General features: G+C 42.7%; 2 protein-coding genes across 6 annotated transcripts in view; one reads left to right on the plus strand and one right to left on the minus strand.

Annotated features, from left to right (window-relative positions):
- ppm1e (protein phosphatase, Mg2+/Mn2+ dependent, 1E) overlaps positions 1-7,748 on the plus strand; it is a 44,328-nt gene extending 36,580 nt beyond the window's left edge. Inside the window, exons 6-8 of the mRNA XM_034140549.1 lie at positions 151-294; positions 702-795; positions 1,280-7,748. Coding sequence (XP_033996440.1) covers positions 151-294; positions 702-795; positions 1,280-2,166 — 1,125 coding nt within the window. The 3' untranslated portion in view covers positions 2,167-7,748. The remainder of the gene's footprint in view (positions 1-150; positions 295-701; positions 796-1,279) is intronic.
- A 749-nt stretch (positions 7,749-8,497) lies between these two features.
- Positions 8,498-23,652, minus strand: part of trim37 (tripartite motif containing 37) — a 28,711-nt gene continuing 13,556 nt past the window's right edge. For all 5 annotated transcript variants that reach the window (XM_034140546.1, XM_034140543.1, XM_034140545.1 and 2 more), the window contains 12 exons: positions 23,320-23,499; positions 23,040-23,154; positions 22,267-22,458; positions 20,910-21,043; positions 20,653-20,735; positions 18,776-18,982; positions 17,755-18,057; positions 16,038-16,187; positions 13,616-13,793; positions 13,436-13,527; positions 11,934-12,044; positions 8,498-11,636 (listed from right to left, as the gene is read on the minus strand). In XM_034140546.1, coding sequence (XP_033996437.1) covers positions 11,590-11,636; positions 11,934-12,044; positions 13,436-13,527; positions 13,616-13,793; positions 16,038-16,187; positions 17,755-18,057; positions 18,776-18,982; positions 20,653-20,735; positions 20,910-21,043; positions 22,267-22,458; positions 23,040-23,154; positions 23,320-23,499 — 1,792 coding nt within the window. In that variant the 3' untranslated portion in view covers positions 8,498-11,589. The remainder of the gene's footprint in view (positions 11,637-11,933; positions 12,045-13,435; positions 13,528-13,615; positions 13,794-16,037; positions 16,188-17,754; positions 18,058-18,775; positions 18,983-20,652; positions 20,736-20,909; positions 21,044-22,266; positions 22,459-23,039; positions 23,155-23,319; positions 23,500-23,652) is intronic.

Consider the following 23,652-nt stretch of genomic DNA (forward strand, 5'->3'; position numbering starts at 1 on the left):
GTTGTGTGTGTGTGTGTGTTGTGTGTGTGTGTGTGTGTGTGTGTGTGTGTGTGTGTGTGTGTGTGTGTGTGTGTGTGTGTGTGTGTGTGTGTGTGTGTGTGTGTGTGTGTGTGTGTGTATGTGTGTGTGTGTGTGTGTGTGTGTTCGCAGCACCTGCGTTGTGGCACGACGGGCGTGGTGACGTTCCTTCGGGGCCGCACGATGTACGTGGCCTGGCTCGGAGACTCCCAGGTGATGCTGGTCAGGAAAGGGGAGGCGGTGGAGCTGATGAAGCCACACAAACCAGACCGAGAGGTAACACACCGGGTTCCACTTTAGCATCATACAGGCAAGGTTTAGATGAGAACAAAATAGCTAAAAGGATTAGATCATTCATTTAAATCAGGGGTGTCAAACTCAACTCATGGCAAATAATTGCAAGTCTCTGCAGTGCGCATGTCACACAATGAGATGCATTCTGGGACATGTAGTTTATGGGCAAGTGCTTCTGTAAAGTGGCATGTAACCGTATAATAAACATATTATATTCTTTCAGAGCTCTTACAGGCCACATAAAATGAAGTCCTTGGGTTTGACACCCCTGATTTAAATAAACTGCCATTCAAAACAAAAACGTATAAATGAAATATGAACTTATGGTAAAACAACATAGGTACCATGTGATCGTCCTCCCCACTAAACCACTTGATGTGCGTGTGCAGGATGAGAAGCTGAGGATCGAGGCTCTGGGAGGCTGTGTGATCTGGTTTGGCACATGGAGGGTTAACGGCAGTCTGTCTGTATCCAGAGCAATAGGTGAGCTATTGATAAACACATGTTTACATATCATTTCATTTTCCATTCATGTTTTGAATTGAGAAATTAGAGAAATTAGTATTTTGCTCTAATTACTGACATTATCCCACAGATATGATGTCAGGGCTGTCGTAACATCCACTTCATGTTTTGATTTAGTGTATTTAAGACTACATTATGAATAAGTACAACAAAAAATTAATTGGACCCAATGTTGATTGGCATGGGACTAATATTATCCATCCATCATTTGCAGTGGAATTTTTATTCATTACTAAAATGACTAATTTACAGACATTGAGGATTTTGCACGGGATAAGGTTGCAGAAGATCTCTCCTTTTTATTACACATTTCTAGATGTCACCAGTTAAAACTAGTCCCTTGTAAATCGTTTTTTTGTCTCCGGAAACAAGAGAATCTACTCTCACTTTCTCTGTCCTGAATGCCAGTATTAGCAGAATAACCTTCGACATGTGTTGACAGGCGACTCCGAGCACAAGCCTTACATCAGCGGGGTTGCAGACCATGACACCTGCCCTATGGACGGCACAGAGGACTACCTGATTCTGGCCTGCGATGGTTTCTGGGACACGGTCAATTCTGAAGAGGCGGTTCGAGTGGTGAGCGACCATCTGGAGGAGAACAGCGGAGACACCACCATGGTGGCCCACAAGCTGGTAGCCTCGGCCCGGGACGCAGGCTCCAGCGACAACATCACCGTCATCGTGGTGTTCCTACGGGACCCTCGCTGCCCCCCACCCGGCGGCACTGAGGGCAGGGAGGAGGGGGTGGTGGTGGGGGAGGAGGAGGTGGAGGAGGAGGATGATGAGGCTGGAGGGGGGGAGCGCGACGGGGGAGAGGGAGGCAGCAATGCGGACAACGGGGGGAAGGCTCGCGGCGGCTGGCCCCTACAGCAGTGCTCGGCCCCCGCTGACCTCGGATACGAAGACCGAACGGACTCGCTCACAGACAGAACGAGCCTCTGCCTGCTGGGGCCGGCTCTGGAGGGCCGCATCTCGCTGACGGGGGCCGCGAGGCAGCCGCGCTCCATCTTTGGCCTCGACCTCTTCTCAACCTCCCACATGTATCCAGAGCTACGCCCACTGAGGCGCAGGTCCTGTCTCCCCTTCCTGACACCCAGCATGTCTAGCTTCACAGACCCCCTGTGGCCCCAGACTGCCATGGTGTTAGGCCAGGCAGCGAGGCGGAGCCACGGGCCCGGGTATGGCGGTCGTCGGAGGAGACCCAGAGCCTCCAAGGAGCTGCTGGGGCTGCTACCCTGCGGCCAGCTGCTGCCACACACACAGCGCCGCTCCATCAGCAGGCCTGGAGCTGCAGAGCTTCACCTGCCCCATGATGCCTCCATTTAGAGGCGACCCAAACCATCTCCTTCATTTATTCATCGGCCCCTCAGCTCGCCCTCACATCCACCTCTGCCTTCAACAACACGTCTTTCTTTCATAGTCGATAGTTGTTGCTCCTGCTGAATCTCTGTCGGAGGAGTGGTGCTCTCTGTTCTAATATTTCCCAATGTAAGCTGGCCCACTAAACACAAGCCCTGCTCCTTAATGCTAAAAAACGGCATCCTTTTCCAATGCTCACTTGCATTCAACACATTAAAGTTGAATTGTAATGCTTGGTCGCTCGCGGTTTAAGCAGGGTCTGTTTTTAACAGAAAGAAAAAAAGTTATAGGACCAAATATAAATTTGATCTCATCACTTGCTTGAGAAAAGTAAGAATGCACACTACCTGGCCAAAACTATGTTGAAACCTGAAAATTGCACCAAAATGTGATGGTGAACATGTTATTACAAACCCCTGAGTATTGATGTGCTCATTAAACTGTTATTCCTTAAGATTTTGGATCTGGCAGCACAGATTTGTTCACTTTCAGCTACAACAGCATTATCGAGGCTTTTAAATGTTAAAAAGACTCTCTTTTGTCATTTATTTTAGCTGTAGCATTAAGATTTCCCTTAACCCTAAGACTAAATTCATCTTTTGCAGTTTTCGTGTGCTTTTTTCACCTCTGATTTGGAAACAAGCTACATAGTAAACATAGCTGTTCAAAAGCATACTTAAATAACAATAACACTAATAGATAGTGTGAATTAAGAAGCGCTTTATTATTTACAAAATATCACCATACGTGTATTATTAACATATCATCACTATTATACATTTTTAAATATCATGGGCAACATCAATGCCGGTATATCACAACATCTTTACTTACAGCTGTAAATGGAGGATGTGCCAACACTTTCTTTTGAGAAAGCTGTTGCCTACGTTGAGAAAAGCTACACAATTTGAGTTTAATATATGGTTCGTCTGGACCATAAATTCAACTCTAATTTTGTAGCTTTTGAGAAGGCTGGAACCATTTTTTCCCTGTTCTTTTGTCCCCATACAGACAATGGTCCAGCTATTATCCAGCCACAATTTGTCTACAGATAAAAGCACTTAACACAGGATTAAAAAAGATTAGCAGTCGCTTACCTGAATACATGCTTAATGTATAGTATTCCAGATGGGGATATACTCCGGAGATAATAAATGGAGAAGCATTTAATACATGTTGTTGGTGCCCACGTTGCAAAAAGTGTATTTACAATTAAACAAAACCCATTGACCATATCTTATTTCAGCAGGCTTATTAAGTGTGAGCTATTTAAATTTGTGGGTCAGGATAGATAAAAGCTGCAGAACACGTGCCTTTCAAATGTGTAACAAAAGTCTGCTTCCTGTACACATATATTTAAGTTATTATTATTAATGTGCTTCTGTTAAGTACAAGTTTGGCCTTCATGACCCTGTGCCCCTTTTAAGGAATAGTTTAATAGTGTTGGGTAATATAATACTTACCGTTCTTCCCAAGAGTTATGTTATGGCTGTAGCCTATGCTAAAAGCGAAGCTACAGCTAGCAGCTAATTAGCTTAGCCTAGCATAAAGACTGGAAGGGGGAACAGCTAGCTTTAGCTTTAGCCTCTGTCTTTTAGTAGGATATATGTATATTTAGGAGCTGTTTAACAGTCAAAATACTTGCACGCTTTGTAGTAATATAACAAACATTGGATTAAACCAAAAACATCTAAACTGTTATGCTACAAGGACGTTGTTAGCTCAAATCTTATCGTAGTCATTTTAGGAAATAGATAATCCACTTCAGAGAGCAGAGTTTATTTATCAGTAAATAAAGTTGAGGTCCTCACCAATTTAGGCCGACTCCTGCAGCACATTTATAACTGGATCTCTCTCTGGTTTGATGTAGATTCAACAATGGAGAGCCCCTCTTCCCTGCTGACAGTGGGGCAGATATTTAAGCAATTTTCCAACTCAAGTCTTTATGACACGTTTCATAACACCTGGCTAGCATGAAAGCCAGTTTCCCCATCAACATTCATTGGTACATACTGTGTATCTAACAGCAAATATGCTAGTGCTCCTACTCAATATTAACGCATAGTAATAATTAACTAAATGTAATCATCAAATAATACTGATTAACAGGGTAAAATGATATTAGCACACAGACTGATCTGCGTCACACAATAGCATTACTGTGTCATCATACTTAATGATTATGAACTAACTGCACTGCAAACTTGGTCTGAAACTATGAAATCATAGCTAAACCCAAAAAGAATGCTTTGGTGTCCTCCTTATAAGTTTATTTGGAGCAAGTGACTGTTCACTAAACTATTTAATCTGAGATGGTAACGTTTGCTGTTTGTCTTTTGTTTTTTGGGGCTGGGGAAGGCAAAAAAAAGACACTCGCAACTAATTTTATACCAAGTATTTGGAAGAATCCTTAGTTAGACAGCGTGTCGTGCCCCGTTGCGAGTGGGGTTTACCAAACGGCCATTTTGGACACATTTATTATTCCCTAACATTCCTTAACATCGTCATTCCCACATTCTTTGGTTGAATTTCCAAACGCCAGGACGTGAGTGACGACCAGGTGCTGTAAATTGTGCATCCTCTTTCCTGGCACAGTCACACACATAAGGTGGTATCCGAAAATGTGATTCACCAGGTATTGGTTCGAGGGTCAGTCTTACTGGTAAACCATCCTGGGGATTGACTGAGCATCAGTGGAGCAGAATGTACCTCAAGGACTTGGTGTCGAATTGAGGAGGTGTCTTTTTTTTCGATTGGCGAAGATTCGCATCTTAGATATGAGGAATGTACTGCCGGGACTCTACACAAACTAAAGCCACTGGATCCCTTTTAGGGAAATATCACTGCAGTTTGTCAAAAGGCTAGTTGATACACAAAGAAGATCTGGGGAAAATAAGGATATCACAGTCATATATAATATATTACGAGTACTTATTGTAAGTTTCTTAAGAAGTGTACATATTATAATTCTGTCTTGTAAATCAGTGGTTTTAATCCATGCTCCACAAGGATCTGGATCCCAAGCCTCGCTTCACCGAGGTGGAGACGAAGGTGTGATGTTATCGAGGGGCATCTGTCTATAAACACTGCCGCTGCCTTCAAAAACTACTGAACTATATCAAAAGGTTTTAAAACAGTTTGACTTTCACTGGAAGAGTTTTAGTTGAACTATTGTGGCCTAGCTGCAGTTACACCCTGCTTTCTTACCCTGACAGGAAATAAAAAACTGGGGAGAACGTTCTTTAAGATGTTATTATCGGCTTAAAATACTGTTTCTCCAATCTGCAGCTTGGATTTGAACATGTTTTTATCAGTAACAGCCTTTAAAAGGCATCTTGCCAATCAAACTATATCAGTACTTTTTAGATTTTTTATTTCCCAGCTCAGCAGGTGTTAGTTGATTAGCTTGGCGTCGATTAGAGATGAGTAACACTTGAGCTGTGGTGGTGATTGAGGTCAAATGGAGTTTCACGTTATAACCACTGTGTTGCAAGTCTTTTAGATAACATTAGATATTTTACATGGATCACACAGGGCAGAAAACTCTAAAGCTGCAACAGGGACATTTTTTGCTCTATGGATCTTGTTAGAATGACAACGTTTTCTCGGGGAGTCTTAAAAACATTCACTTACACTCTATTATTCCTGTAATACCCACAAAAATAGCTAAATTAACAATATTGCAAAAGAAACGTCATTCTGGTTTGGTGAAAACCATCGCATCACCATTGCTGCAGAAAAAACCCGATAAAAAAGCTATTAAGACCTTAAAGTCCTGAAACATCACCACAAGTTATGCGTTAGCCAACGCACAGAAGCTTAGCACGTTAGCATGCTAACTGAAATGTCATTAGACTTGCTGGTATTTGGTCAAAAACCAAGTATTGGACAAGTGTTAATTTGACCTGCTGGTGGCACTAGATGACACATTCAAATTCGATCCAATTGTAGTTCACAAATTTGACCTAGAACAAAAATGTTATCCTTATACTGTAGTGCGCTAGAGAAAAATACAGGTGAGCACAGACGTCGCAGGATTCATTCTCTGGGGGACACGAAAAATATAGTTTTTTAAACATAAGTCTGTACCAAGATGGCCGACCGATCGGCTTAGCCATTATCTTTTGGGCTTTGGGTGCTCTGTATGATTTCTATAATTACAACACAATAGGTTTTCTTTTTACAGTAAGATATTTTGCAAGATACTTGGTGTTTTGTCATTATAACAAGATCTAACAACAAATTACTTTTTTTAAGATCACAGATGTGTTTTTTTGTAAATGGTGGGGAATAATTGAAGCACTATTGTCCGACCTCAGAGCAGCTGCAGTAGTTCTCGATTCCTGTGATTCGCTGCAGTAGTTTCACAGCAGATGTTCAGTGTTCAAACTCTGAGATCTGGAGCGTAACACAGACGGGATTTCAAGGGTTTCATTCACAAAACCTTCACCAAAATCAGTTATACAGTGTTACTCAAAATATATCGCAAACTGCCAGAAGTTGTCACTGTATGAGCAATAAAAACATCACTCCTCTACCTAAGCTCGAGAAACCCACACTTCCTCCCTCACTCACGCTTTGCTTGCACTAAAACGTTCCTCTGAGTCGGATGTTTCCCTCCCTACAGAGGCCCTGAGAGGCAAGTGAGAAAAAAAACGAATCTGGTGTTACAAGTCTGATTTAAATAGTTTTCTATTGACTTAAACGTCAACATGAAGGATGTGTTGATTGCAACCACAAGGAGGGGGAAATTGAGTAATAATCCTTGCAAAAACTTGTATTACCACCTGTAATAAAACCAGGTGAGACACCTTTTGGTTCAAATCAGAGAGGAAGACAATCTCTTTCCTCTCAGAGTGTCTGTAATCGTCGATGATGAAAGCCAGCAGAAGTTCAGCTCTGCTCTCCTATAATCACTGTCTCAACTATAGAGTGCCCCTCCATGAATCTGTACTGTGTGTCTGTGAACACGCAAAAAAAGCTTTTTCTTTTCTCTGTAAGCAATAATGATGTTGCATTAAAAGACTCTCTGAGGGCTTGTCTTCTGCTGAAGAAAGGAAAGGTCACCGAGCAGAATCCCTGAAGCTCCTGAAGTCCTTTTCTCATTCATCTTTCCCTCCATAGAGAACAGCAGTATGGTCACTGTACACTTCCTGAGAGAGGGCCGGGTCATTTGGAGCTAAAACATTTTAAAACGTACATGTCTGTGGGAAAAACGAATGTGAAGAAGATGGCAGGATGTTTGAGTAATTTTCAACAATGTACATTTAAAAAAAAAATGCTTAGACTTCTTTGCACTCTGTTTAAATGTATGCTAATGTGGTTAATAAAGGGGAGGGTGTATAAGATCATGGAGGGCTGTGATTAGTCCTCTCAGTTTGAAGACAAGCTCCATGATTGGCTCTTCTTCAACAAGCAGGTTAGGTTAAAAACAAAAACAAAAAAATGTAAACACACGTTGAGTACCTGTATTATGTGTTCCTGTAGTATTTAAATTATGTGTACTGTAACTGGTGACTAAATATCATGTATATAAAGATTAGAACAAGTCTTCGACTGATGCCTTTTCTTTCTTAAACAGTTGTGATGCACTTTCATGCAAATTATTCTTCTCCAAGATTTCTCAGAAGAACATATTGTACTTTAACTCAAAGGTGGGGTATGTCATTTATTTCAGAAACACTTTGTTATATTCCATGGAATGCTCTTAACATCCCGATAGCAATGAATACATTAAATGCTTTGACAATAAATACATAAAAAAATGTCATCTGTGGAAGCCGTAGTACTGTAAAAAGCACGACCAATCATCTGAGCCGCGCTAAAATAACTGGATGGCCTACCTGCCTGTCAGCCTTCCATCTGTGCACAAACTTATCTCGTGCCCTCATTGGTCATGTGCGGGTCCGCGATAAGGACTTAACAAGTATTTAACGAAACAAATTAAAAATATATATCCTTAAACCTACCAAAAATAAAAGCAGAGTATGTAGGATGGCATATTTCAGAATCTCATATCTTTTATAATGATGCATTAATGTGTGAACGCTTCAACGTAAGGCCAGTAAAGGTATGATTTTAATAAGTATATATGTCGCTGGGTAGTTTAACCTATTATAATTCAATGCATGATCTAATAATTCAAAATAAATGGAGTAGAGTAGAAGAACAGAGTCTGGAAAATGAAGCAAATAAAGATTTTGGAAATTCTCAAGTAAAATACAAATACCTCAATAATTAAGTACTCAGTAAATCTACTTAAATTAAATGTTGAAAATAAAAATACACACACACAAAATGAAAGTTTGGTCATTTCCGGGGTTCGTAAAACATTTTATTTATTTACTACACCATAAGGAAATGTACACATTAAATAATGCACAATGCATTCTGGGAACATCCAAACAAAAGAAAGCAGCTTTTGACACAGGAATGGGAAATTGTTAATAAACAGTGAGCGCCTCCATCATGTAAAGAAACAGTAAAAAAAAAGGACATGATGAAGAGGAGAGGAGATGAAGATATTAACACTTATTCTCTCTGGGGAATGATTTCAGTTCGACTCGACACAAACTTCCTCCTCCTTTAACCCTGCAGAAAAAGCCATGCGCGTTCAGGCACAAGTACAGCAAGCTTTGCATCTGCATGTACTGTAAGATATTTACAAAGCAAACTAATGACTATTAATGTCATTACTTTTGAACCAAAGATGAATAGACCTTCAAATTAAGATGTGTCTCTGTGTGTGTGTGTGTGTGTGTGTGTGTTTTCTCCCGTGCAGCAGCAGCCGCCTTTGACGTGTGTTTGTTGGGAGTATTGAGGTGAAAAATAATAAATCCATGAGGAGAAGCCAGTGAAGCAGCGAGCCATCAGTGCAGCGCCGAGCACACGTTACATAATTACACTGATTTGTATAACCTTTGTAGTCAACTGCTCTTAAAATGAAAGTGTTTTCACTCTGAATCTCTGCTTCTTCACCCACACAATGAAGCGGAAATGAATTTCATTTGTGGTGCCGACAGGACGAAGAACAACTTTTGAAATCAGAAACATCTTTTTCTGGAGGAAATGTCGCTGATACTCCGAATAACCCAGAGAACATTGTCCAGTTTTCATTGGGAGAAACACAGTAACAGGGACATTCATCTGGAGAGATGAAGCTGCCTAGGAATTGTTTTAATGTAACTTTTCAGATCTTCACAAACAGATGCGATGACTATTCAGTAAAGCTGTAACAATCTTGAAAAACCAATCATTTCTTAAAGCAAATATGCAGTTAAAAAGAAATCCAGTTTCCCCAATGTAAACACGGTCTTACTTTTCTATAATAACGAGATGTATGAAAATGTCAACCAATAAAGTAATTTGCTATTATTTGGGTCAATAAAGGGTCAAACATTTCGTGCGGAGGCAGACATCTTGGGCGAATCAACCCTTTCATCAGAATACTTTTGCAGTCTTTTCCACAGGAGACATGTGGACATGAGGAAGTAAGGAAAGCACCAGTGAATAATAGCTGCTTCATGTTTAAGGGTCCTGGTTTTGTTCATGTTGGCTCGTTGGGACACTTTAATAAAACACAGCTCTTGTTAATGTTAAATGTCACATCTGTGCTTTTCCTGCTATGACAGCAATAAAGCTGCTGTGACGTCAGCGACTAAACTCCAGAGCATCTCAAAGAGAGTCTTAAGGCTAAGCTAAGCTAACCAGAGACAGCTTATTTATGTACTGTACAAACATAAAGAGCGGTATTGATCTATTTGTCCTACTCTCAGCATGAAGGGAACAAGCATTCTCCAAAACTTAAGTCATACGTTCCTTTAAATGAATACAAAAATGTCTGAATTTTCAGTGTATTAAGCGTAGCTCAGGTTGCAGGTCAGTGAAGTCCGAGCAGAAGCTCAAACACCTGCTGGCACGTTGTTACTAACTCAGATGTGCTGCATGTTGAACAGTTTGCAGCCCGCAGACATCTGTAGTTTCATAATCTCTGTGATTCAGTGATCATTTAACCTTTTCAAATGTCACATAAGACAGACTGCTGTTATTAACGCAGAACACATTTACATAAATTACCAGAAAAGAGCTCCAAACAAAGTGTACCTCGGGGGGGGGGGCTGCAGTGAAGTGAATATTTGAGCAGTGATTAAAGTGTTTCTGGCAGCGATGCTGGGAAGTGCAGAGACACGATGGTGGAGGAAGGGAGCGGATGTGCAGACAGGCTGAACTTAAACAGCAAACCGTTATGAAACACTAAGCTCTTATTGACAGGCTACAGATGATACTCTCTCCTCTGAATATTGCAAATATACTGTAGACCTGAATTACAAACGCCGTTATGCACTGAGGTGGGCTGCTTTAAGTGAATTAAAGTGACTAAATGCCCTGTAGGTGTTCATCTCTGCTAAATAAAACGTTGTTGCTCAAACAAATGTTTCCTGCAAAGTATTTACTGAACTGGCCATGAAGAAATGGAAGTAGGTATATCTATTGATACAAAGTAATGCAAGGAGAGGTTAAGAAATAGATGTAAGACTTTAGACATACGGTGAAAGTTCAATTTCAAAAGATATGAAATGTTAGTTAGTATTCACACACTATTAAAAGGATAGTTTGGATGTTTTGAAGAATAGACGGTGAATGGCTTCTCCCCAGTTTGAAGAAACACAGAGGACTTATGGCATGCTCTCTTTAAAGCCACCAGACTGCATTGAAGAAAAACAGTAATGTCACCTTTCAGAAAGCGGAGGTTGGTGATCTACCATCATATATTTATTTGTGTGTGATTTCAGTGAATCTGAATTAACCCATTATAAAACCAAACTCACAACAAAAAACACAAACGAGGCAGAAGTAGATCACTAGCTCGATCTTCTGGGAGTTAAAAATCACAGTATTTGTCGATGAGTCTGGTGGCTTTGAAAAGATCATACATAACCCTTTGGGGTCAGGAAGGGGATCTGTCAGCAATGTTGAGCTATGGAAATGTTCTTAATAAAGCATAGAATTTAATCAGTAAAAGTACATTTTGCTGCAGCCTCCTGTGCACAGCAGTGCTTTACCTCCGTGCACATACTCCTGTCTGATATTCCAAACATGGGGATGCACAAACCAGAACACACTGTAGTAATACACTGGATGCGAGTAGCCCCCCTTCAAAACATCCAAACCATCCCTTTAAAACATGGCTATTATGTGGTCACCTGGACTGTTAGCACCACCTCAACCACAGGCCGCCATTATTTCTATCTTATTTAGGATACCAAGCAGCTGAATCGTTGCAATCATTTTCCAATCATGCACAACAAGCAGTTCCTACTTCTACAGATGTGTGTGACAGAAGAGAGTGTGTGATCTCCGGCAGTGAGGGTGAAGACGCTTCAGAGGGAATCACCTGTCAGCAGGAAGACTCATGTCCTCACACAGAAGCTGCTCCCCTGAGGAAGGAGGAGGAAGAAACAATACATTGATGTTAACACCTGTCCTGCGTGCTTCTGAATGTGTTAACCCGTTTCATTTAATACCAAACAAGTGATGGCGTTGTATTTTTGGGTCAAGGAGGCTACAATCAATCTTTTTATTAATAATTGAAAAATCATCAGTTTGTCTGCATGAAGAAAGGTCGCCGTTGCCTCTAGGGATACCAAATAAATTCCTGGCACTGGATTAATCCAAACGTGCACAGTGTAATATGGCTGTGTGTGTGTGTGTGTGTGTGTGTGTGTGTGTGTTACCTGTGCAGGGAGGGGTATGGTTGTCGTAGCGAGAGTTGTTGCTCTGCAGAGCCTCGTCTTCAGAGTCGCTGTCGGTGCTCGCTGCGGCCACCAGGACACACGGAGACTTATCTGCAGGAGATCAACAGAGCAGTTATTTTATATATTACAATTTAAGTTTTAGAATAAATGTTAATAGCTATAAATACATATTAGGTTTAACACTCCACCACCCTCAGTTGACTTGCTAATTCTCCCTCTTTCCCCAAACAACAATTTATTTTTGAATTTATCTCCACTGATAAATCAAGGTTATTCTTATAGATTATTCAATGCCTGACTAACTCCAGCCTGTCTTAAGACATTGTAAAGATGAAACACCAGTAATGAAAACAATTAGGTTGATAATCAAATGTTTTTCAAGATGTATATTGAGCGCTGAACAATAGCTGCCCACTGCCCCTAGTACTAAAGCCCCGGCCACACGAGGACGATAACGCAAACGGACCGCAATCGTTATCAAAAAAAAGTCTTCCGTCCACACGCAACAGGCACCAGAAACGTGTCCGTTCACACAAGACCGCTCAAAAGCGCTGGAGACGCTGTAGTACATATGCCGGGCCTGTAAGTGGCGCTGTAGTCTGCCACAAAAGCAGCGAAGAAGACTTCCCGCGCATGGTTGCCCTTCTGTTTATTCTCCGCTGTGGCTCTTTTTCTCCCTCCCCGAGGCAAGCGTTTGCTCCCGCTGCTTTAATTCAATGCAATCCCTCCCCGTCGAGGCAAGCACTGTAATTCTCTCCGGTTAGTCCACCAGCAGATGACAAACACCCACCTCTCCGCCTCTTCCAAGGAACGAGGGGACCGTGCGGCAGAGTTTCAGTTAGATTTTTTTTCGCCGGTCAACATGTCCGTTAAAGTTTAAATCTTCCGGACAAAATTAGAAAAGTGCCGGTCAAAGGTCTTCTTTGTTATTTATTGAGCTTTAAAACAAATTGATAACGACTCTATATAATAATATAAGAATACAAAACGGAGCCTCTCTTTTCCTCCCCCTCTTCCGACAGCCCAGCAGCTGATCTCTGAGCAGGAGAGGTGGGGAGAGGCGGGGCTATTGCTTCATCGTTATCAGGAAATTATCGTATAGGCGTAAACACGGAGCCGTTTGCCCCCCCCAGAGCGTTTCGTTTGCAGATCTACCCACCTTGGGACCCGTTATCGTTTTCTGCGTTTCCATGTCGGCCTCGTGTGGCCGAACCGTCTATCTGATAGTGAACTGTAGCGGATACGACCGTTATCGTCCTCGTGTGGCTGGGGCTTAAGATGGCTTAAATGCAGAGGTGTGTGCATGTATGTGTAAAAGATACCCGATTCTATTCTATATTCAAACTGAAGCATGATCCTAATCTTGAAAATGCAATGGTTAAAGTTAAGCATTTTACAAATGTTGTATAAACTGGTCATTGCTGCACATGCTAAAAGAGAAAGTAAAAATCTCCTGTTGGCAGCTTGGGGGGTAAACAGACCTTCATTTGACTGAGGCTGTGCAGAGGGTCCCTCCAGCAGGGAGTGGTGGGAGATTCCTGAGCTTTCAGATTCACAATCCAACATGGCTGCCCTGCAGGTGGAGAGAAGTACAGGATTGTTTGTGAGAGGCAGAGAAAGAGAGAGCAGTAATCCTGAGTATTATGAGCCCTGAGACCCACCCGAGGGTCCTGCTGCCGGAGGTCTTGCTGGTGGTCATGTAGCCGGGCCCTCCCAAGGAGAAGATCTCGTCCCTGGCCCCCGAGGCCCCGTACAGCTGCTCCACCACTGAGTACTGCTGCTCTGAGCAGGAGCAGAGGGACACGAGGGGCCCCTGGGAGCCCTCAGCCATCAGCACTCCTGGAGGAAGAGACAGGAGAGACATGAGAGACAGGAGAGACAGGAGAAACAAGGGAGACAGGAGAGACAGGAGAAACGGGAGAGACGGGAGAAACGGGAGAAACGGGAGAGACGGGAGAGACAGGAGAAACACGAGAGACGGGAGAGACACGAGAGACGGGAGAAACAGGAGAGACGGGAGAAACGGGAGAGACGGGAGAGACGGGAGAGACGGGAGAAACGGGAGAGACGGGAGAAACGGGAGAGACGGGAGAGACGGGAGAGACGGGAGAAACGGGAGAGCCGGGAGAGACGGGAGAGACGGGAGAAACAGGAGAAACAGGAGAGACACGAGAGACGGGAGAAACGGGAGAGACGGGAGAAACGGGAGGGACAGGAGAAACGGGAGAGACGGGAGAAACGGGAGAGACGGGAGAGACGGGAGAAACGGGAGAGACGGGAGAGACGGGAGAGACGGGAGAGACGGGAGAGACGGGAGAGACAGGAGAAACGGGAGAGACGGGAGAGACGGGAGGGACAGGAGAAACGGGAGAAACAGGAGAGACACGAGAAACGGGAGAGACAGGAGAGACAGGAGAGACAGGAGGGACAGGAGAAACGGGAGAAACGGGAGAGACGGGAGAGACGGGAGAGACAGGAGAGACAGGAGAGACAGGAGAGACAGGAGAGACATGAGAGACAGGAGAGACGGGAGAGACGGGAGGGACAGGAGAAACGGGAGAAACAGGAGAGACACGAGAAACGGGAGAGACAGGAGAGACAGGAGAGACAGGAGAGACAGGAGAGACAGGAGAGACAGGAGAGACATGAGAGACAGGAGAGACGGGAGAGACGGGAGAGACGGGAGGGACAGGAGAAACAGGAGAGACAGGAGAGACAGGAAAGACACGATGAGGAAACACACATCTTGTTAGGCTCTTCAGGTCCATCCATGAACTAGTGGAAGTGGGTGTTCAGACTGAAAACATGGAAGGGTCTGCGTCTGCGTGGGAGACGGTGTTGACTCATGAAACGCTGAGACGATCAAATGTGATCTGTTAAGTCCAGCAGGAGTAAAAAAACTGTAGATCTCCAAGCAGCATGAGGCCAGAGAGTGGGTTTGCAGTAAGGCACTGGCAGAGGGACGGTGAGAGCCGCATCCAAGAAGTTCCTCCAAAAATGTTTCTATTACAACAATATTTTGACAACACATCACCATGCTAACTGCTGTAAGATAGACTAGCAGAGCGCCATAGCTTTTTATGATCTATTTGTGCTCCTATATATTTATATAGTCCAAAAACAAGCTTCTCCTGTTTTTGATGTCACCAGCACTTCTGAAAACTTAATATGTTCAATTTGAAGAGCTTGGAAGGGCTATCAATTGAAAAAAAGATGATGGTATTAAGAAAACATCAATATGTGGACACAGGCCTTAAAGGTCACCTATCATGCTATTTTTAGGAAATAGCATAGGTCTCAGATATATAACAATATATAAAAAACATGTCTATGAAGTGTTTTGCTCAAAATACCAAACAGATCACCCATTCTAGCCATGCCTCATATCCCTCTATTTCACTTCCTGTTTCAAAAGTGCTGATTTGGGGTAAAAAGCTTTGCAAAATTAAAAAATTGATTAAAAAAAAAGGAGGGGGCTGAGCTCATGCGGGACCCGGCAGCTACTGTCTAAACTAAATACTGCCGTGATGAAACGCCATATCATGGACTATCAAGGATTATTTCTGAAACAGTATGGAGCTCAAAGGCTTTCTCTCTTGCCGGTTATACCACAAGGTGAGTTCCTTTTTATTTCCTGCTTCTTCACACACATGCTCTCCAGTACAGGTTAGCTCTGAGTGTTAGCGATGCTAATGTAAACACGACCATAATACGTCCAAAACAGTCGGGCGTTGTTTCTGATAGCAACGTTTCTGATAGTGCCGTGGGTCCACATTTCAGATATTACGTCATATCGGACGCAAATCTGGATCAGCTCCGTGGTAGCCCCATTTTTAGAGATTTGGGTACGGAGGAAAAGAGAGGGTTTTATTTTCTGACGCTGCGTGAGTTCCCCGACACACCGGGGACACATATTTATGCATAAAAGACATCAATGCATTTTGCATGATAGGTCCCCTTTAATGGGATACAATAGTCATTACACCTCGTAAAGTATTGAATACGCTGTCAAACTGGCACTTCCAACTGAAAATGAGGCTAAAATCTAAAGTCTAGAGTAAATGAGAGAACTTGTTTACTGACCCTCTGCTCCTCCCGGCCCCTCTTTAGGGTGCAGGCTGAGCTCTGAGGCGACGTCAGCGCCTCTCAGCTCCTTCTCCATCTCCTCCGGACTCCTCCTCTTTATCACCAGAGAGCTGCTGCTCTCCAGGACAGGAGACAGGGACTTCCTGACTGCATACCAAACAAAGAGAGAGACAAAGATTTAATCATCTCAGTTTAAGCCACAACGGTTAGCCGATCAACAGAAAAAGGATTGCCAACTATTTATACATTTGAATCATTATGGTAAGTACTTGTTCCTGTTAAAATATCAGGACATGCTTTTTATAGCCTCTGTATTATTTTAAGTGCATGGAGTGAGGATTTGCACCTAGATTAGAATTGGAGGATGAAACCCAATTTGATTGTCACAAACATGCACACAGCACACAGTGACCTCTGCATTTAACCCGTCCTAGTACTAGGAGCATTTATGTGAGCAACTGGAAGTAAATGTCTGTTTGTGTGGAGGAACTCAAACTAATACTTTTAAGGTTATATCTTGTAAAACAATGTTTGGCACATTTAGTTATTTTTCTGGGATTTCTTGAAACTCAAAACAAGCTCTTATTTTTTCAAAAATACATAATATGATAGACACTGGCTAGTATCCTCAGCCCTGAAAAATGATTGCCAACTATTTTGAAATTTGAATCATCGTGATATACGAAGTACTAAATATCAGGACATGATTTTTTATAGCCTCTGTGTTGTATTATGTTAAGTGCATGGAGTGAGGATTTGCACCGACATGCATGTCAGAAACTGGAAGCAAATGTCTGTTTGGAGGAAAAAGACTTTGAAGTAGAAGCGGCATAGTTTTTGCTCAGCTTGTTATTTTAATAGGGTTTCTTGAAAGTCAAAACAAGTTGACCTGAACAGCAACACCTGAACTTTTGAAAGAACATCCATAACATTCATCTGGTTGTAACTTATATATATCAATATTCCAATTACTTGTATATAGACTATTCTGCACTATTTCTAATATATTCTATTTGATTTACTTGCACTATTATCTGTGTTATTGTGTTGCGCTGTTGGAGGAGCCTGTGACCTAAGAGTTTCATTGTCATAACTACACTGTAGCCAGGGTATATGCAGGAATCCTGAAGTCAAATGTAAGACCTTTTAAGACCCTTTCCATACATTTTAAGACCTCATCGCCACTTTGAGTTTTAACCAGTTACATTGGCGACACACTTTACCTCACATTGACTATATACACTATTGATTGTCCTTCCTCCTTATCTTCCAACCATTTGGACGCAAACTTGCATTTCCCCATAACGATGTTGTTTAACAACCGGCGTAAACGGACCTTCGCGCGCTATCAAGCAGTGAGCGTGCGACGTTCTGTTCAGATGACGTCAAATCCAATGGGATGCCATAAATAAACTACACAGAATCACACTACACACCTACGCAATGATTACATTCAGGCAGACTGTAGAATACAACCTCTTTGGACAATTTATATACTTATTGAAAACAAGCTACAAAATGTGATACCTTGGAAAATGCAGTTTAATACTTTTTAATAGCCTTACATTTTCGCTAAATTGATTTATCAACTTTTAATACTTTTTAAGACCCCGCGGACCCCCTGCGTAGCTATGCACACATGACAATAAAAGCCTTGAATATTGAATCTCTTATTTCTTCAAAAATACATAATATGAGTGACAGCGCTCCTCACCGGGACGTCCCGACCTGGCCCTCGCGGCCCTCCCAAGCAGGTCCGGCTCTCCGGGCTTACGACAGGCGGTCAGCTCTGAGTCAGAGTGCTGCGAGGGGCCCTCCTCCACACTGAAGCCCCCCGAGGAGCCCGGCCTGGGCTCTGCGGCCCCCCGAGCCTCCAGCACCTGACTCTTCACGTCAGACATTTTGCTGCGGACCTCGGCCATCTGAGCCTTCAGGCGGATCAGGACCCCCGAGTCTGGAGCCGAGCGCCGCACCGCCTGAGGACGCCGCTCTCGATCCTTCCTGGAGTGAGAATGAGCTGAAAGAGGGAGAAAAAACAGGTGCACACATTTAGAGGAGCTGAAGGAAAATAACTCGCTGTTAGAAATCTTGCATTAAGATGTAAATCCTAATTTCCTGAATGACTCCCCACTGACACATTCCACCGAAAACATACGCATATACAGAGTTAGTCTGGCAGATAAAAAGCCAGTATTTCCTCATCTAAATCAAAAATGTATGATTTGTGATTTTCTGTTATATAAATGAGGTTAACTTGAATCCTAACCACCAACATTTGTAAATGTGTTGTTTATATATATATATATATATATATATATATAGTTTTATTCAGATAGATTCATTGCGGATTTTGTAGGAATGAGTCCTCAAAACTACTTGTTTTTATTCTAATAATCTGTCTTTGTAGCAGCTTGGGTTTTGGAGAGCTGTATTTAATGCCATGCTGCTCATTAGTCCCTTCTAAACAGGGCATGAAACACCCACTACACTAACAATAGCACACAGTAGCTACCACTTAAAAAGAGACGGTGACAATTACCAGAAAACTATGACTTGGAGTAGAGTGAAGAAAGCAATGTTTATGTGTCCATTTAAAAGGCAACCTAATGCTGCTGTGGAACTGTGGTCGTCCAATAAGGCATGCTTTTGTTTTGAAAGGCACCCTGTGTGTGAACATTGATCTTCAGTTTAGCTGTAATGATTTGTTGTGGTCTGTGAGCCGAGTGTTTCCAGACCTTGGCTGTGCAGCAGAGAGACAGGCGGTCGGGGCTGGAGGCCCCACAGAGCCTCGACGCTGCTGCGCTCCTTCAGGTCCAGCAGCTGGATCAGGATGACCGGGTCGATCTCCAGCAGGCTGTTACTGCCCGACCCCCCGGCCACCACTACACCGCGACTGGCAGCCGCACCGCGATGTGAGGAGCGCACACCGGAGCTGGAGCCACCTGCAGAAGAGAGGAAACGGAGGGGATGCAGAGTTCATATTAAGTTTCCTTCTGTATGGTTTGGGTTAGTTATAATCCATGGCAAATGTAAAATATGTCTTTCTTGTAAAATATGGTGGAGGTGCTCTTCAATACCAAACGCTGACTGATCAAAAGAAAGAAATGGAGCTTCCCTTTTTTCATTCCATTTATTGTCTAATTCAAATTTAATGACAAACATATGATTTAATGATTGAACTTTTTGCTACGCACGCCTATATTCTTAAATATGGAATTTAATTGATGGCATATATTTGGATTACATTGTAGTGCACTCCTCCGTCTAGATGTACAGATCAATTTAAGTTTCTACAACTTCTCCATGCGACTCCTCATCTACGCTACTTTGACTTATTACTTTGATTCATAATCACCTCAGTTGTTTCTTTTAGCACACACCTGCCTTTTAATAGTCAGTCGGACGGAAGCGATTTTGTCTGATTTGCCGATTTCAGTTTAATCTCATTGAGACTGGCTTCATAAAAACAAAAGTGTTTGGTTTGAAAGCAGGACTTTTTGTAAAGGTAATTACCCCCTTGGAATTTAGTATGCATTTCTGTTCTTAAAAAAAATAAAATCACGACAACCTGTAACCTGAAGAATGCGCAGCAATGTTTTTCTGACAGACACACACACACACACACAGCGAGTGTTTCTATATCAGAGGCTCGCTGCAGAGTACTCTGACTCATCCTCTTCATGCCTTTCAACACCGACACAGTGAAACACACCGAGCACGACAGCGTTCACGGTGTTCTGCTTGTACAGCTGGCAGACAACAGAAATAGATTTTATTCCCTAAATTCTCAAATAGTGGCTGAAGCTATTATTTGCTATATCAGCTGAAGAGAGAGCAAGGGCTTTATTTGAGGCAGGAGATTAAATATTTGATGGTTTCAGTTTCACAAATGTTCAAAAGAAGTCACTTCCTTTGGCTCTGGGAAACTGTGAAGATCATTTTGTTATCGTTACTATTTTCTGATTTGAAAGAACTAATAATTCATTGAGAAAATAATTGCTATGTTAAAGGTGGGGTAGGTAATTCACTTCAGAAACACTTGTTATATTCCATGGAATGCTCTTAACATCCCGATAGCAATGAATACATTAAATGCTTTGACAATAAATACATAAATATATTTCATCTGTGGAAGCCGTGGCGCTGTAAAAAGCACGACCAATCATCTGAGCCGGCCCGGCTAAAATAACTGGATGGCCTACCTGCCTGTCAGCCTTCCATCTGTGCACAAACTTATCTCGTGCCCTCATTGGTCATGTGCGCGTTCGTGTGTGTTGGAGGAGGGGCTCTGTGAGGAAGTCTGAAGGAAGGGGCAGATTTTTTCCGGCTGCGTACTTTCAAATTCTAGCGCACTCGAGCTGGTTTCTCCATTCTTACCTACCCTACCTTGGACCTCTGCTGTCCATGTCCTTATTCTTTGTCTGTTTGTTTATGATTTTTTGTCCTATCACTCATTTGCTTGTAATACTCAAAAAGGCCGTCTGTATTGATCTTATCTGTAGAAAAAAACAGACCTCATCTTACCAACTTCTTTCCAAACAGCAGGCAGCCATCAGATTGACACTACACAATAAAAACAATGAATATATGAATATTGGTGTATGGATTTGACCTGTTGCTCCAGCCAAGTCATCGGGAAGCTCTCCTTCTTCTGTCTCCAGATTCCCAATGAAGTCGACATCATTCTCTCCAGACCTGTGCAAACACACCAACAAATAGTTAATTATTAAGTAAGCATGCAAATGGTTCACGTTAACAAAGGAAGGTAACAAAGGAACACGATTCCTTACTTTGTTAGACAAGGACATTGTAAAAAAGGATGTCTAAATCATTTGAGTTTCTTTAGAGAAAGTGACAGAATCTCCTCACATGGTTTCCTCGTCGATGTCGTTCTCCTCAGTGTTGCTGGTTGCCGTGGAGCTGCCCGAGGTGCTGCTGCCGTCCAGCGGGTTCACCTCCTCCTCCGTCAGACAGTCCACCTCCAGGTCCCCGTCTGACAGCTCCTGGACAACAACAACAACAACAACAAAACAGTGAAGTAACGATCAAACAACGCTCGGGTTGATTCTCTTACAGAAGACCATTAAAAAGGTCCCAGGTTGGGATGGGTGTAACAATTGTAAATATGCAGTGGCGTTTAGTGTTAAATATTTATTTGTAAATCATTTAGTATAATCACACAAATGCTGTGTTTTGTATTTAATCATTCTGTGTTCTTCATTTAAAAGGGGACCTATCATGCAAAATGCACTTTTTCTATGTCTTTCATACATAAAGATGTGTCCCCGGTGTGTCAGGGAACTCACGCAGCGTCAGAAAATAAAACCCTATCTCTTTTCCTCCGTACCCAAATCTCTAAAAACGGGGCTACAACGGAGCTGATCCAGATTTGCGTCCGATATGACGTAATATCAGAAATGTAGGCTGGCTTTACACCCACGGCCCTATCAGAAACGTTGCTATCTGTACTGGAGAGCATGTGTGTGAAGAAGCAGGAAATAAAAAGGAACTCACCTTGTGGTATAACCGGCAAGAGAGAAAGCCTTTGAGCTTCATACTGTTTCAGAAATAATCCTTGATAATCCATGATATGGCGTTTCATCACGGCAGTATTTAGTTTAGACAGTAGCTGCCGGGTCCCGCATGAGCTCAGACCCCTCCTTTTTTTTTTTTTAAAGCTTTATACCCCAAATCAGCACTTTTGAAACAGGAAGTGAAATAGAGGGATATGAGGCATGGCTAGAATGGGTGATCTGTTTGGTATTTTGAGCAAAACACTTCATAGACATGTTTTTTATATATTTGTATATATCTGAGACCTATGCTATTGCCTAAAGATAGCATGATAGGTGACCTTTAATAAACGTTCAATACCTGACTAGGTCTGAAATCAGTGGGCGGAACCTCCAAAATGTAGACACTGTACTCAGAAGAATATTTTTGTGTGGACTTCCTCCCCCCCTCTTCATATTGTGTCCCTCACGTTTCCCTCTTCCCTTTTTGTGAATGTGTTCCACGTGAGAAGAGTCGGTGTGAGGGAAAGCTAATATAATAACTACTGATTCGTTATATATCTGTTGTCAGTGAGTGAATAAACGGAGATCGGCTCAGTATGCTGGCTCGGGTCTCATCCTTCAACGAAAGATACACAACGCAGACACCGCTAATGGACACCGGCTACATGGGGACGCGCCACATGTAGCCGGATGTTCATCTCATTCCTTACATTAGAGTCATCGTGCTGAGTCCTCTCTTCTTCTTCAACTTTTTTAGCGTTGGTCAAAGTGGCCTGGATATCGTCGTCGCTCTTCACGGAGCGAAGGTCTCTCTCAGAGGTGGTGGGGCCTGAGGCGAGCCTCATTTCGGGGGGAGAGGAGCTGCGAGACGTCTGACGCCGAAACAGCTCAATGGCCAACCTCTGAAACCAGAAATAAAACAAATAGAATTTAAAACGTACACACTTGGACAACATGATTTCGTAAAAACTGATTTTCTCACCCAGTAAATATTAAATACAAAATAAATGAATATGACTGTGGCATAAATCCCAAAATAAATAAAGGCAATAAATAAATAAATACATTGTAAATTAGTTAATTTAGTTTTATTAAAAAAAAAACATCTAACATTGATAATGTTAGATGTTTTCTGAGGCTGCGATTTCATTTAAGGATGTGGAATTTTTATTTTACAATTCCACCTAGTGCTAAAAACGACATTGACAAGATCAGCGGTTTTCAAAGTGTGAGGCGCGCCTCCCCGGGGGGGCACCGGAGAGCTTCAGGGGAGGCGCAGCGTGAGAAAAAAAGACGCAGACTCATTGTTCCCACTAAAGTGGGGGTGAGTGTAATAAGGAGGCAAAGTTGACGTTCAGTATGTTGCCGGGATTATTTGATAGCCATATTTATTTATTTCACAGGCATATTTAAAACTTTTTTTTATACTGAATTGGATGGCATTCTTTAACATTGAAAGAAATAATAAATAAAACACACACACCTCTTTGAGGTTGTTGATCTGCTGGATGTATCCGCTCTGAGCAGACTCCAGCTGGCTGATGTACCAGTACTGATCTCTGCATTTCTGGAAAAAAGTTGGAGAGCGGACCTGGTATCTGTGAAACACACACACGAAAACACACTGTGAGCTTTTCCTGTTCATTTCTTTAGTATCAGAGTGGTGCAGGTCAGCACAGGTGTGTGTGTGTGTGTGAGTGTGTTATGTGTGAGTGAGTGTGTTGTGAGTGTGAGTGAGTGTGTGTGTGTGTGTGTGAGCCCACCGGAGGACCAGCGTGTCCGTCTGCATGTTCAGGTATCCCTCGCTGGCCAGAAGGTCCAGTCTGAAGAAGCGGTTGTAGCCCCAGCATTCACCGACCTCAAAGTCAGAGGCAAACTCTCGAATGATGTTCTTGGTGGGGTCACTGGAGGCCTGATGCACCATCTCCACACGGTACTCATATCTACACAGGACCGGAAAGAAAACTCAACTATACTGGAGAGGAAGTAGAAGTCTGGTCTGGCTTCGCGTCGGGCCGAACCACACCCCTTAGCTGTGATATAATGAGCATATACCACGGCCTGTCGTGAGCTATTGCTTAAGTATACGTTTCAGC

This window comes from Trematomus bernacchii, unplaced genomic scaffold (assembly GCF_902827165.1).
Source record: "Trematomus bernacchii unplaced genomic scaffold, fTreBer1.1, whole genome shotgun sequence".
In the NCBI taxonomy this organism is placed as follows: domain Eukaryota; kingdom Metazoa; phylum Chordata; class Actinopteri; order Perciformes; family Nototheniidae; genus Trematomus; species Trematomus bernacchii.